The sequence below is a fragment of the Apiospora hydei genome (genome assembly GCF_038363865.1).
Source record: "Apiospora hydei strain CBS 114990 chromosome Unknown utg000009l_segment0_segment0, whole genome shotgun sequence".
Taxonomy (NCBI): Eukaryota; Fungi; Ascomycota; class Sordariomycetes; order Amphisphaeriales; family Apiosporaceae; genus Apiospora; species Apiospora hydei.
Window position 1 is genome coordinate 4,878,497 of NW_027117368.1, and position 13,499 is coordinate 4,891,995.

The 13,499-nt window shown below is 53.9% G+C and overlaps 1 protein-coding gene across 1 annotated transcript; it reads left to right on the plus strand.

Moving 5' to 3' along the window:
* Positions 1–9,141: 9,141 nt before the first annotated feature.
* PG997_013339 (uncharacterized protein) lies at positions 9,142–12,987 on the plus strand (the record flags this gene model as incomplete). Its single annotated transcript, XM_066817653.1, has 4 exons — positions 9,142–9,376; positions 9,581–10,402; positions 10,465–10,687; positions 10,743–12,987. The coding sequence occupies 4 exons, from the start codon at positions 9,142–9,144 to the stop codon at positions 12,985–12,987; spliced, it is 3,525 nt and encodes a 1,174-aa protein (XP_066663345.1).
* Positions 12,988–13,499: the final 512 nt, after the last annotated feature.

Genomic DNA, 13,499 nt, shown 5'->3' on the forward strand with positions numbered 1-13,499 from the left:
ATTCCCCTCTCACTGGATACCTACATACCTTTTCGCGACACGCTCTTTTCCCGTGGAGGAGGAGGCCACAACGCAACGGCCCACTGGGGCTACTGGCGGCGGACTTTTAAATTCGTAGTGGGACTATGCAACCGCAACTGCAGGTAACGCGATTGCGCACTCAGGCGAGAAGCGAGCTCTTCGCGAAGGAATACCAACCCGGCAGCAGCTGCATTGCGTGCCGGCAGTAGTCGGCAGAGAGTCAGACACTGGATGATATGCAGTCCATGTGCCTGCCTTACTTTTGAAAACCCTATCCGCTCCTGTCCACCTTGCTGCAAGTGCCAGGGCACACCTTGCGTCTTTGCAGCTTGATATAGCTGTCGCTCCTGGACATTATACCCCCAAACCCCCCAAAGACCCGCAATGGGAATTGACACCTTCCTATCCTTTCTTAATATATCTCTGTAGAGACAGGTGCACTGTCCAATGAAGATGGCCAACTTGTCATCTTGGGTGCATGCTCGATGGATTGGACCCAAGCCGGCGGCAAAGCCATCTTCTCTCCCTTGCTCTCCTCGTGTTGATTCGGGACATCGTGTGGGCGGTCGAACAGGGGTCGAGGCATCCCTTCATGACTAAGGAGGCCTGGCACGCGATGTCACGCTGTCGAACCACCATTGCTCGCCCATAAGACGACGATCCCAAGGGGAAGACCCGTTGGGGCGCTAGCGATACGTACAAGTAGGTAGTCTGTCTGTGCTTGGCAAGTAACTACCTACTGTTTGCTATGTACTTTTTCGTCGTTGCTTTTCCTCTTCCTCAGTCGCATGGAAGAAGAAAAGAAGGGGGACAGAGAAACCACACGAATCGAGCTGGAGGAAAAGAAAGGAACGAGAAATTTCTTTTCGACCTTTGGTCATATGGCGAACCTGTAGGACGACGCAGACAGAACAGACCGGCCGACGGCGACGTGTGTGCGCGAATGCTGTTGGAGTACTCGAAGAGTACATTAAGCGAGCAAGCGAACGAACCAGCGGACGAGCAGCCTTGGGTTCCGGGAAGGAGGAGAGGCCCGCTACCGCAAAACCAGCTGCAACAAGCGCAAAGTACATTCAGGTACACAACGCGATATGACGGTATGTAGCAGTCGCAAGACATTGTGAATGCAACATCGTTCGTTTGTTCATCTCAACTCGCCAGCCCGGGCCGGCGAGGGTATCAAATGCAATGAGATGTACCTGCTTCTTCTTGCCCATGGTTGACTCACACGTTGTTTGTTCTCCCCCTCCCTTCCCGCCATGCTGGTGTTTTCTTTTCGGAGCATTTAACAGATCGGCGGCGCGGCTGCGAGGAGGTCAGATCCGCGGTTGTTTCGTATCTGAGGTTAAGGGAGTAACCAACAGCAACCAGCCCGCTACAGTGTGGACAATGGCAGCTGGCAATGGACCACATGTTAGGCCTGTCTGCCTGTAGACTCTGTGTAGGCCAGCGTATCACCGATTGACACCAGATGTCAAGGGAGCGAGCGTCTGTGCGGCGGAGTCGCGAACGGACAGTCCAATCTCACCCAAGGGCCGATCCTCACCTCCGGTCGGAGAGTGAGGGGTCACACTTTTTTTCTCTCCCCCTTGCGATGGCAGATGGGTTGTCTGTTACACGAACAACCGACGTTAGTTGCCTCTATTCACCACACTCCACACTCCTCTTCTGCACGTCATCCGGTCAGGATACCAGAAAGATTCCAAAAATGGCCGGCCAGGCTCGGTGTCATTTCGTTTGAAAGGGACAAGCAGGCGGACTTGAAACGAGGTGTGTGAAATAGACTCATTCGTGTGACTTGCGACTTTCTTGCATGTTTCCATCCCACGTGCGGCGCAGGCACGAGTATCGTGTGGTTCAATATGCGTGGTTGATTAGCCGGGCGAGTGCCGTCCTGCGTAAAAAAGAAAAGAAGGAAATAAACCTTGGTCGCAATATATGAGTGGACATCTATAGCAACGCATCCTCGCCATTAGCAGGACCAAAGTTTTCACCCTTCGTCCTCCTGAACCAACGTCGGAAGAAACCCGAGTATCATCGACATTCCACTTTTTGGCCTTGTAACCTGGAAAAAGAGGCCCGTCTATCAGAATCGGTGATGAAGATGACGCTGCTCAGAATGCACCTGGAACTTCGGCAAGAAGTTGTGTTGCACTTCTTCGCAGCCCGTTAATCTCCTTGACCAGCGATGGCGGGAGCGATGCAGCTCAGCTGTAATACATGTTATCCGGGGCCGACAGTAGCTGCAACTGGTGGTTTCTTGACGCCATCGTCGCTGACCGCCCCAACTCAGCGTTGTAGTTCAGGCCTGCGACTCCTGCAACAGCATTAGTGAAATAATGACCAGTAGCCCTGTCATCTGTAAAGTAATTGAATTATATGTAGGTCCTCATTCTCGATACTCTTTTTGTGTGTGTGTGTGTGTATGCGTTCGGACATCAGTGCAAGGGAAAAGACATGCCCCTCCTTCTTCCTGCATATTCGTTCATGGGCGTTTGTGGAATACCGGCATGTCCGACTACCTACCTATGCATGATGCCACTTCGTTTCATCGTTCATCCCAGAGCCACACACAGCTGCAGGTTGGTAACCGGGTCGAGTCCTGTTTAAAAAAGAATTGATCAGAAGGGTTTCGCAATCTCTCGTCTGGGTCATGCTCCAATGCGGCTCAAGTTGATAATGACAGGAGGAGTCGAACCTGACGGGAGCCTCATTTGGAATCGGGCCACAGTACGGACCCAGCCTAGATGTAGGCTGTGCGTGCTAGTGAGTACAGTAGCTATGTAACAGTCTGGTGATGGTAGCTGGAAGCTTGCCCCGCCGAATACAGTTCATCCGATCGGCGGCTCCGCTGATTTTTGGTGATGATGGGGGGAGGGGACTCACTTACTGATACGGCAAGCGCTTGATCGACCGTGGTGCGTAGTCGAAGATGACTGTGACTCCCGACCGACTGGCATCTTGGCCAAAACAAAACCTGTTGGCCGCTACCCGATGGCACTTTGCCCTTATTCGAGTTTGGCTACAAGATGCAGGTTGATTGACTCGAGGGACGATCTGCACGACCTCATCTTGCAGAGCAACACGCAAAACTAGACGACGCCAAGTCGGAGCTATACTAACAGCTTGAGCCTTAGTAATGTTCCGCGTCGGGGGCTATTGGAACTAGTGGGTAGCACGGCTTCCAGAAAGACGTTCACGGTATCACATTAGGGGGTTACATGTTTCTTGTCCTGAAGCTAGCCCTCTCGCAACAGCACTAGCGCGCGCATGTAGTGTGCTGATGGTGCATACCTCAGTGGTCTCAACCCACGATATTGTGTGTCCCCAATAACACTTCTGGCCAGTGCTGCAATAGGGGGGACCCTTGAGGCCGGGCAGCTAGCCTTCGGTCACCAGGAGACGTCGACCTCCACGTCAGGCGTTGCAGATCTCGCCAATGGAGGATATAGTTAGTTCCATGTCTCCAGAGTTGCAGGTGTCAACGCACCGCGCGGCAGCATACCAAGCCGTTGTTGGCGTGACAAACATGATCGGGCGAAACTAGTAGACGGCAGCGGTGCCCAGTGTACCGCGCTATGTTGGGTTGGGTGACCACCTCCAGGATAGGAAGCTGCCATTGCAGAGCGTGATTTTACGGACTGGTCTCCGGTGAGAGTGTTGCCATAGTCTACTGAAGCGACCCAAGCTAGGAAGGAATAGGAGAGCACTGTTTGTCTGCACGCTAAGGTATGCCGGAGCCGACGGATCTCCATCCAGCATATCATACCATGACAGATAAGATCTTCGACTCCTGACTTGAAACACGGCCTGGGGGGTTTGGCGGCAGATCTGAGATCAGGCAAGATCCAGCTGTCGCCCACCATGTTTCGTCTGACAGAAAGAAGCCCAGAGAGGAGAGACCTCGGGGTCCCTCCATCGTGGGACGTCAGCAGCCTCTCGACTTCTACGGCCCGGAATTAGGCAGTTTTCGAAATCCATTCTGCTGTGGAAAATGGCATGCTTTGTGTCCGGAGAATGACATTTGGCTGGCTGGTCTCACCCAGAAACGGAGGAAGAGGCCACGAGACGAGGGGCAGGACTGTTTCTGCTCGAGACACCGATATGACCGGTCAAGTGGTATTGATCGCATTCCCCCTTGTTGGCGATGGAACGCATGTCATATTTCGACGATAACCCCGACCCCCACTGTTTAGTGGTTCACTCCCAGTCGCAGTCGAGTCTTCGACGCACACCCTTGGCCAGGCCACTACCCAACTCAATAATGTATGCAAGTGCTTGTGTTAACATAGGATACGATTATCGAGTGCTGAATGATTACCGGAAGTTTCTAGAATTGAGAAACCTAGCAGCCTTGGTGAGACTTGAGTCGCAGACGGTCAATCGGAGCCGGACTACTTGACGCCCGTTGCAGACGCAAAGACCCGCGTCTTTTGTGAGTTGTCAGTCGTCATAAACAATGTCCAGGTCATCCATCATCATCATATTCAAGAAAGCCCCGCAGCATCAATCGAGACCTTCAAGACCCCTAGGTAGGCTGCCTTACGTGATAAGTCGGACGAGCCTCAGAATGGTCATCCGTCCATGGAGGGTTATATTTTGACTTGTATACATCGGCAGCTAGATGCACTCCGCATTCCGGTTGTGAGCACGGGATTGCCGTGAGTATGGCAGCAAGGCGTCGGATCAGACCAGGAATGCAGGTCGGAAAGAACACACTGCATGCTGCAGATACAGTATCGAGGATGCCTGCGCTGCGCTGAGATGCTGCCGGCCTGCCAGAGCCACGACGCAGGAGGCTTGTTTGAAGCTTGCTCAGGTGTTTCTCTGACTGGTCCCTGATTGCTGGATCGGCTTCCGATTTGCTGGGAGCGGAAGCGTCCACCGGCATTGTTGGGGCTAATGCAGAGGTCTCACCCTTGAAGGGACTTTGAGATGCAACCCTTGCTGGCCGCAAAGGTAAACTGCGCAGGTATGCTGAGGCAAGACGACTGAAAGGAGAGGCGTAGATAGTCAAGATGCGTTTTTGCGAGGGGTGCCCTTTTCTTTTACATAGCTGTCGACACCAAAAGGCCACCGGTGATACAGGTCGGCTCTGGCAAGGTACATGATATTGCTTTTTCGCTTGCCGAGCTGTAGGTCTCGTCCCGCTCCGCAAAGGTGGGGGAGGTGTTGCTCCGCAATAGCGTGGTCAGGAACATTCAAGAACAGGTTCAAGGTGTTGCAGGTGGCTAGCCACCACCTTGATGACTCGCAATACCTGATGAATGACGACAGGTGCCGCATGATAGACATCTGTGAGTAATGAGTAGGATGCTACTGCGAACTCCCATCACCTCCTAGTCTGGCCATAATGGTGTGAGAGGTGAACAGACACTCCACAACGGACAGCCACAAACAGCCCTGACGCGGGGGCCAATACGGCCCGCACCCCATGATTTGCGCGCTGTCACTATGTCACTCTGTCAGTGTCCTGTGAAGGGTAGTTTTGATAGAAAGCAGTGGTAGTTCTGACGCTCATGAGTACATCAGCTCAGGGTTTTGGTCATTATCAACCCTCGCGATATTATGTGGGAGCGAATGTTTAAGCAGGTGAGGGAATAGAACAATGCGCCGCTTACGGAATATATCTGCATTGATCAATACAATCAAAAGCACGACTCAAGCACAAAATATGATGATCGTATTCCAGAAAATCTGCAATGCATCTTGGACTGAGTTTACTGGACAGAGTTGACGTCGTCCGAAGCATCGATTCCAGTGCCCATAAGATGCGCAAGTCCAAGATAAGATTACAGCTGAAGCAATCTGTCCGGGAAAGCCTAGGACGAGTTGCTTTTGGTCAACTCTGATTTATTATTAGTGACTGAACTCTCAACCTTGCGAAATACCAATGGTATGCATAGTACCCTAGCAGGATCAAACAACAGCTGAAGAATTTTTGCTCAGGGATCATAGACTGGCAGCCAGTACAGACGACAAATTTCGCCCCTCAAGTACGCCAATCCGCGATCATCGTGGGCGAAAACCTCGCCCTCCTGTGGCTATCCATGTTTATGCATTGAGCACACTGCAGACTTGTATGCGTGTCAATCTCACTTATATCGTAATACGATGGAGGCGGTTCTGCAACCCCGCCTTATGAGCCGAGGGTTTCTGTGGCCACCACGTACAAACGGCCGACAAAAGTGCTAATAATATACACATATCATTAGACTTATAGCCTTCGACGTCAAAGACTATGCGTCTCGTCTACCTTGATTTTACCATGGGCGAATGCTACCTTGCCCAGCAACATGAATACTGCTGAGATAAAAACGAAACAGGATAGGATAGTACCACTGCTTCTTCTTACCACATTGCAGTGGCGTCAGGTCTGCGCTCGGATCCCTCACACTAATAAGGTCTCCTTTCGCCTGCGAGCAACTAGTACTTACATGTGTTTGTAGTTCAGTCCTCAGCTGATCCCTTAGACGTTAGTCCGTGGACTTTGCGAATCATGTACTACTAGCTGCATCACCCCCGGTTCTTTTCTTAGAAGCGCTCCTTGCCGGAAGTGGCGTGTCGACGAACTCAATTGCACAAACTTCCGCCGTAGCGCACACGTCAAAAACTGCCTTGGAAACGGCCGCGTTGCGTGGTTGGAATTGCCTTTACGACAGTCGCGTGGGTAGGATTCATCGTGCCAAGTCCGTACACATGGCAAAGCTGCCATGTCGTCAAAAAGCCGGGGCAGATGACTGCATACGTACACAGGTATGTTCTCAGGTTGGTGTACTGCTTCTAAAGTCCGACGCGAAAGGGGCTGAGGTCCTGAGGGGGCCATGTGGGCGTTTCCAGATTGGTGGGGGTTAGAGTATGGAGTAGGTATGTACATCTATACCCGTAGCCTTCTCTTTCTTCCAGCATTCGAAGGCATGGCCAGGCAGAAGGAGACCCACGCATCCGGACAGAACCCCCGAAGGAGTCAGGGCTGATCGCCCGGCTCTCTCTGACCAGACTGCCGCTTATTGATGCCTGCCCAGCCTGCGCTGGATGGGATTGGCGCATAATACTTTAGGTGCACATCATGAGATCCTTCTGGTAGGCTGGCCTAGTGTTTGCTTTTTGCGTACTTGGGTCCACGAGCTCCTATCAATTGGTTCTACGTATATGCTTCACAAAGCGAATACCTCCCTCTCTTACCCGCATTGCCGCGGCTTCAAACGTTATTGCAGAGGAGACGGGCACTCGCTGGAAGGCCAACGGAAAAGGGAAACCCAGAATTTCATGGCTGGCTGGGGAGGAGCGAACATCGAGACCCCGGCTTCTGCTAATCAGGCCGTCGGGGGAGGAGGAGCTGCGAGTCGAGGAGTATCTCCAAGTACAGTTCCGAGGTACTTGTGAGTGCTTGGAGTGTCATCGACAGGGGCCCCCGGCAAGCGCATGGCGACCATCTCTTTTTCTCTTCTGCAGGCACCCCACCTTCTTACAGTAGCCTGCCTCCACCCTCACAAGCCTGTCACTTTTTTTGCTGGCCGTTGTAAGCGGTGCCCTCCCGACTAGGTTCTTCATTACTGAGACTGGGCAAACTGGCCGTGGGCTAGCCACGGGAGGGGTCTGGATGCTTGGCCCACGGCAGCAGGGCCATGCGCGCGGCGAGGGTCGAGATGCACGATGCTCAGTGGTAGTGTAGCAGCCTGGGGGGAGAAGAGGACGGCCCTCGAAATGAAATAATATCCCATAGGAGTCCCCAAATTTTCCCTCTTACCGATCGGCTGGAAAGGTCCTTTACACTGCTGACTGACTGCCGCGCCCAGGGCACCCATTGCATCCATTTGACCACCCTGACCGGCACGCTCAAATTGCAGGTCGCTTTCTTATAATCAAAGTACAGGCAGCAGCAAGCAGCACCTGTTACCTACTTCATATAAGGGCATCCCGTTACTATTAGGATTTTCTCTGTTTCTCCGTGACGCTGACTTTGGCGCTCAATCCGGCCGAACCTATTCGCATATTTACTTTACGTCTCCTTCTTCTCTTCACGACTCGAACGACTTGGTTTTCTATTATTTGTTCCTTCTATCTCCCTTATCGCCAATCCAGGCTAGGTAGGACGTGGCGCAGCCACCCAACCAGACGAAGGAAGCACCGGATTCGCAGGCCATTCTGTTGCCTTTCAACTTGTAACGGGCTTCGAAGCAGCTAAGCTCACGCGCACTCGCAACGACCGACGAAGAAGAAGAAAGGCGGAACCCGAATTTTAGTGATTGAAACGGACGCCGAAAGGACGAGGTCGTGCCTTGTCGGCTCTGATTGGCCTCGCTTGACCAGCAGGCCAGCATCGCATCGCAGCGCAATCCCTACATTCGAACCACTCCAAACCTTGGGACGCCTATTTTCCTCGAACCGACCCAAAACTGGGACCGGGACCGGACCTGCGCTAGATCCTGCTTTTTGGCCAATTCCAGCAGACCCTGTTTTTTTTTTGTTCTCCTCATTGGATCAGGGAAGGAAACGGGCAATTAGCCAGGCACCGCGCATGCAACGCTTTGGATCTCATCTCAAAAAGTACCTTTTCCCTGCCTGCCAGCACACACCCACGCTGCACGAGGTATCAGGAAAGCGTCGGGTCTTTTTCCCTCCGGGCTGAATTGGCAAATAAGCTCAAGCTTCTCTCCGACAACTGCCAGCGACAAGGCGACAAAGCTTCAACCGTCCCGTCAGACCGTCTCACTCGGGTAGCAGAGGGGTGTAAAAAAGAGGCAGCAGAAAAAAGCAAACCGTTCCAACGAAACGAAGCGTATACATAAACGCGATGCGCCACCTTTTTGAGACTTTCGACTACCAGCATTAAGGATACCACCTTTTGAAACAGACCCCGGGGTACGCAAACCATCTGCGACATAACTTTCCCAAGAAACCACCACCAACCAACCCACCGACCCTGGAACACCCAAGTTCCTCGACGGGTCTGGATCACCAATCCGTATACCCAGGTTCGCCCCGGCGGATACCACTTCCTTACTACATTACATGCAGTGCTTGCTGTACCGTCGCGTACCCAGCATACTGAACCTTTTCTCTTTTTTAAACTCAACCCTTGCGCCACCCACCTAATTCCATTAGGTACCTGGCCACATGTTTAGTCGGTCATCGTCGAAAACACAAGGTCTTGCAAAAGAGCAGAGGGCCCGGGACGCACAGGTCTCCAGCCTGCTTGAGCTTGGAGTGTCCAACAAGACGTCTGATTCCCGCTCTTTCCGCTCCTTGAGTTCCTTCAAGAAGAAGAACAGACAGCCGAAACAACCGCAACATCCAGTGCCCGCACGGGACGATTGGGATAACTACCCAAACACTTCCTTTCCTGAAAAGAGTGAGTTCTCCGAGAGGCGCCATCCTTCCTGGCTTGTACCACCACCGAGCCGTTGAGAGAGCTGGCGCAAAACACCCAATCCCTAGACTGAGCCACCACCTCTTCGCGTGGCCACTAGAAGTCGGGCAGAAGCGCCCAGCATCTACTCAACGCTCGATCGCCACTGCGGTCAGACAGCAATAGCTAACTTACGTCCTCCTCTAGACCATTCCATTGCCGCCGGCAACATCCACGGCTCCCCGCGCCGAACGCCGTCGCTTCGATCATCAGGAGCCTCCGTGTCCTCGCGGGACACGGTTCGTGCGGTCAGCAATATGTCGGGCATGATGGCGGACCGGACTCGCACTCGCCGGGAGCGCACCTTCGTCGGCAGCGAGTGTTCAGTCTGCGAGGAGCCTCTGGAGCACACCCTCCGCGGCGAGCGAATCCTGCAGTTCCAATGCTCGCATGTCTCCCACGAGGCCTGCTTCTACGAATTCATTCGCGAGTTCGAGTCGCAGTACTGCCCCTCGTGCGATGCGCCGCTGCACCTCGACACGAGTCGCGGGGGCAACGTGTTGGATATCGGTAAGGTCCAATCTGCTGCTTACAATGCGAGCCACAATTCTGATGGGCCTGCCCATTCTGCAGAGAAAATAACCAACATGGTACGATCCGCATCTACCAGCGACTCCCGATCGCAGCATACACCTACACCATCAGGAGGGCCTTGGGATGACCCCCCGGTGCCGTCCAGTCGAGGTCCGCAGTCTAGTGGAGGCCAAAGTGTGACCAGGGGCAGTCTTCGAGAAAACCGGGATCGAGATAGTCGTGACGCGCCACCTTCGGAGCGATATACAACCAACTCGCGCCATGCCCGCAGCGATAGTGAAGCAACTGGCGCTGCTTCGTCTACTGGATACGCCGAAACGGCCCAAAGCGGCCCCTCGCGCCGTCATGATTACGATTTGCAAGCAATGGAAACGACGCCAGGAAGCCCGCGCACGATGACACGAAACCCTATTCCCCGCCTACCGTCACGGTACGGTCTGAATTCCCCACGATCAACAAGTCTCGGCAACAACAGACTCTCACCTGCCTGGTGACAGTCGAAGTCCCGGACAACAAATGGAGACCCGACCCGGAGGACCTCGGCTCCGTAGCGCCGATGCCTCAGCAGCGGATCGAAGATGCCTTCCCGCAGAGGCCGCCTTCTCCCGCAAGGAGCAACAAGCCCCGATTCTATCCTTACGAACCCCCAGAGGTGCTCGAAGAAATGACGGAGAACTTACGAAATCGCGTGGACAACTGGCATGGCCTGGACTTCAACAGGTAAGGATGCGATGGCTCTTGACCTAGTCGCTCATTTGTACTAACAGACCATCAGGTTCGGCAAACTTCGTCTCTATGGCACATTGCGTGTCGGCAAGGACAAGGTCTCGTGGCAGGAGCTGGAGTGTTTCTTGTTTGCCGAAATGCTCATCTGTGTGAAAGAGAAGAAGAACTTGGCGGCAGCGCACCAGTGGGACGAGAACGGCAATCCCAGGAAAGCGACTAGGTGCACTTTGAAGGGTTCCATCCTGATCAAGAAGCACCTCAATGAAGTCACCGAGACTGGAAATGGTAGGTTTGGTCCGTCGGACAATTCAGAGAGGCGTACGAAACTGACACAGCCCCCAGTAGACGAGAACGTACTTACTCTGAGTCTCTCCGTGTCCGAGCTGCCGTCTTTCCATCTCAGGTTTGGCAACCGAAACCAGCTCAAGCTTTGGCAGCAGGCACTACTTGACCTGAACGCCACCGAGGTATCGCCAGTCAGGAGCCCCGACTTCGACCGAGCCGATATGTCCGAGACCGACGAGGACGATTGGGGCCGTTCGCAACGCCCGCAGCGCGTCTCATCCCAGGCATCGTCATGGGGCGGTCCCAAATCCAGCACCACTGCCCCGACCGAATACACCAACTTTGTGAAGAGCCCGCTGTTCTCCACGGTACACGTACCGATCGATGTTGTGGTGGTTGTGCCTATCTCATCATCGATGCAGGGAGTCAAGATCAACCTGGTTCGCGACGCCCTCAAGTTCATGGTGGGCAACTTGGGAGAGCGTGACCGCATGGGTCTGGTGACCTTTGGGTCGGGAGGTGGCGGTGTGCCAATCGTTGGCATGACCACCAAAGCCTGGCATGGATGGAACAACGTGCTTGCATCCATCCGACCTGTTGGCCAGAAGAGCCACCGTGCCGATGTTGTTGAGGGTGCCAACGTGGCTATGGATCTGTTGATGCAGCGAAAGTACAACAACCCGATTGCGTCCATCATGCTTATCAGTGATGCATCGACATCAGACGCCGACAGCGTCGACTTTGTGGTGTCTCGGGCGGAAGCTGCAAAGATCAGCATTCACTCCTTTGGCCTGGGTATGACGCACAAGCCCGATACAATGATTGAGTTGTCCACGAGGACCAAGGCGTCGTACACGTACGTCAAGGACTGGATGATGCTTCGGGAGTGCTTGGCTGGCTGCTTGGGTTCCATGCAGACTTTGTCGCATCAGAATGTGAAGCTCAGGCTCAAACTGCCCGAAGGCTCCCCAGCCAAGTTCCACAAGATCAGCGGCGCCCTCCAGATCACCAAGAGGGCTACTGGGCGTGACGCGGAAGCGTCCCTTGGGGACCTTCGATTTGGCGACAAGAGGGACATCCTTGTGCAGCTGGTCATTCTTCCCGACACGGCTTCTCAGGACCAACTCCCGCAGGATCCGTGGGAGACGATCGTATCTGGGTTGGAAGCCCTGGGCGGGCCAATGGATCAGGAAGACCAACGAACTCTGTCGGTCGAAGAACTGCCTCTGCTGCAAGCGGACCTGGTATGGGGTGATATTCTGCGCGAAGGCAGCATAATCCATCTGCCACGACCGTCGCTCCTGGCCATCACCATGCTTCCTCCCTCCGCCGCCGACCAGAAGAAGTCATCATGGCAGAACGCTCCTCCGATTCCTCCTCATCCCAACATTGTCCAACGTCGGATGGAACTTCTTACCTCGGACATGCTCACACGAGCCTTGACGCTGGTGTCTCGAGGCCAACACGATCGCGCCCACACCCTCCTGAACGAGACCAGAACCATTCTCCGGGGTCTCGGTAAGGGTGGCCTGCCACCTGTTCCGCCGCCGCCCCTACCTGGGCAAAAGTCAGCTCCGTCAACCCCACACCCCGGCGCGGACGGCTCGCCTACGTCGGCAACGCCTGATCGAAAGCACAGCCCCTCGCCGACGGCTTCGGCGGCATCCTCGGCAGTCAACGGCTACCCGCCTCCTCTCTCTCGATCTCGGTCGAACGATGCCTTGACGCTCCGCAACACGGTCGGCATTGATAACAGCACGGTGTCTGCACTAGACGCCGAACTCGAAGCCAGCCTGGAGTGGATGAACCACCCTGCCGTCTTCAGCCGCGACAGCCGCAAGGCAGTACTTCAAGCCATTGGCGTCATCAGCAGCCAACGGGCCTACACGTTCCGCACGCCCATCGAAAGCCTCTGGGCAGCTCGGATTGGCGGCGTCAAGAAGCTCACCGACAAGAGCCGCGAGTGGCGAGACGATGCCGGTGGAGAGGGCATTGTCGAAGAGCCTTGACCCCGCCACCTATTCCATTTTTTCTTTTCTTTCGGAATATACTTTTTATCGTTCCAAGGTTTTATACATACGATGGCCCTATAGGCCTACGACCTTTACGGGAACACGTTATTTCCCTATATCCTTTTTATACCTCATCGGAGTTTGCTGTTGATCGGCACCTTTTGTGGTTCGCCTTTCATTTCTCGCATCATCTTCTTTTCGCATACTTGGTTTTTATGTTCTGGCCGCCTCTGCCAGGCGTCTGTCTCTGGGGGACTTCGTTGCTATTTCTGGTCAGATCACATGATACCACTTCACGACTTTTCATACTTGTTGAGTTCGCTCCAACGTGTTGGCTACAGCATAGCGCAGCATTTCTGCTTCCTGCCACAGAAGCCATTTCCCAGCTTCTATTTTGATTTTGTGTGGAGAAAACTAGGTTCCCGAAATGGGTTTGGGCTTTTGGTAAATGAAGGGAAGCGAAGGTCACATCAGGCAAGAAGAGGGAGGGAAACAAATTGGGTGCTGGG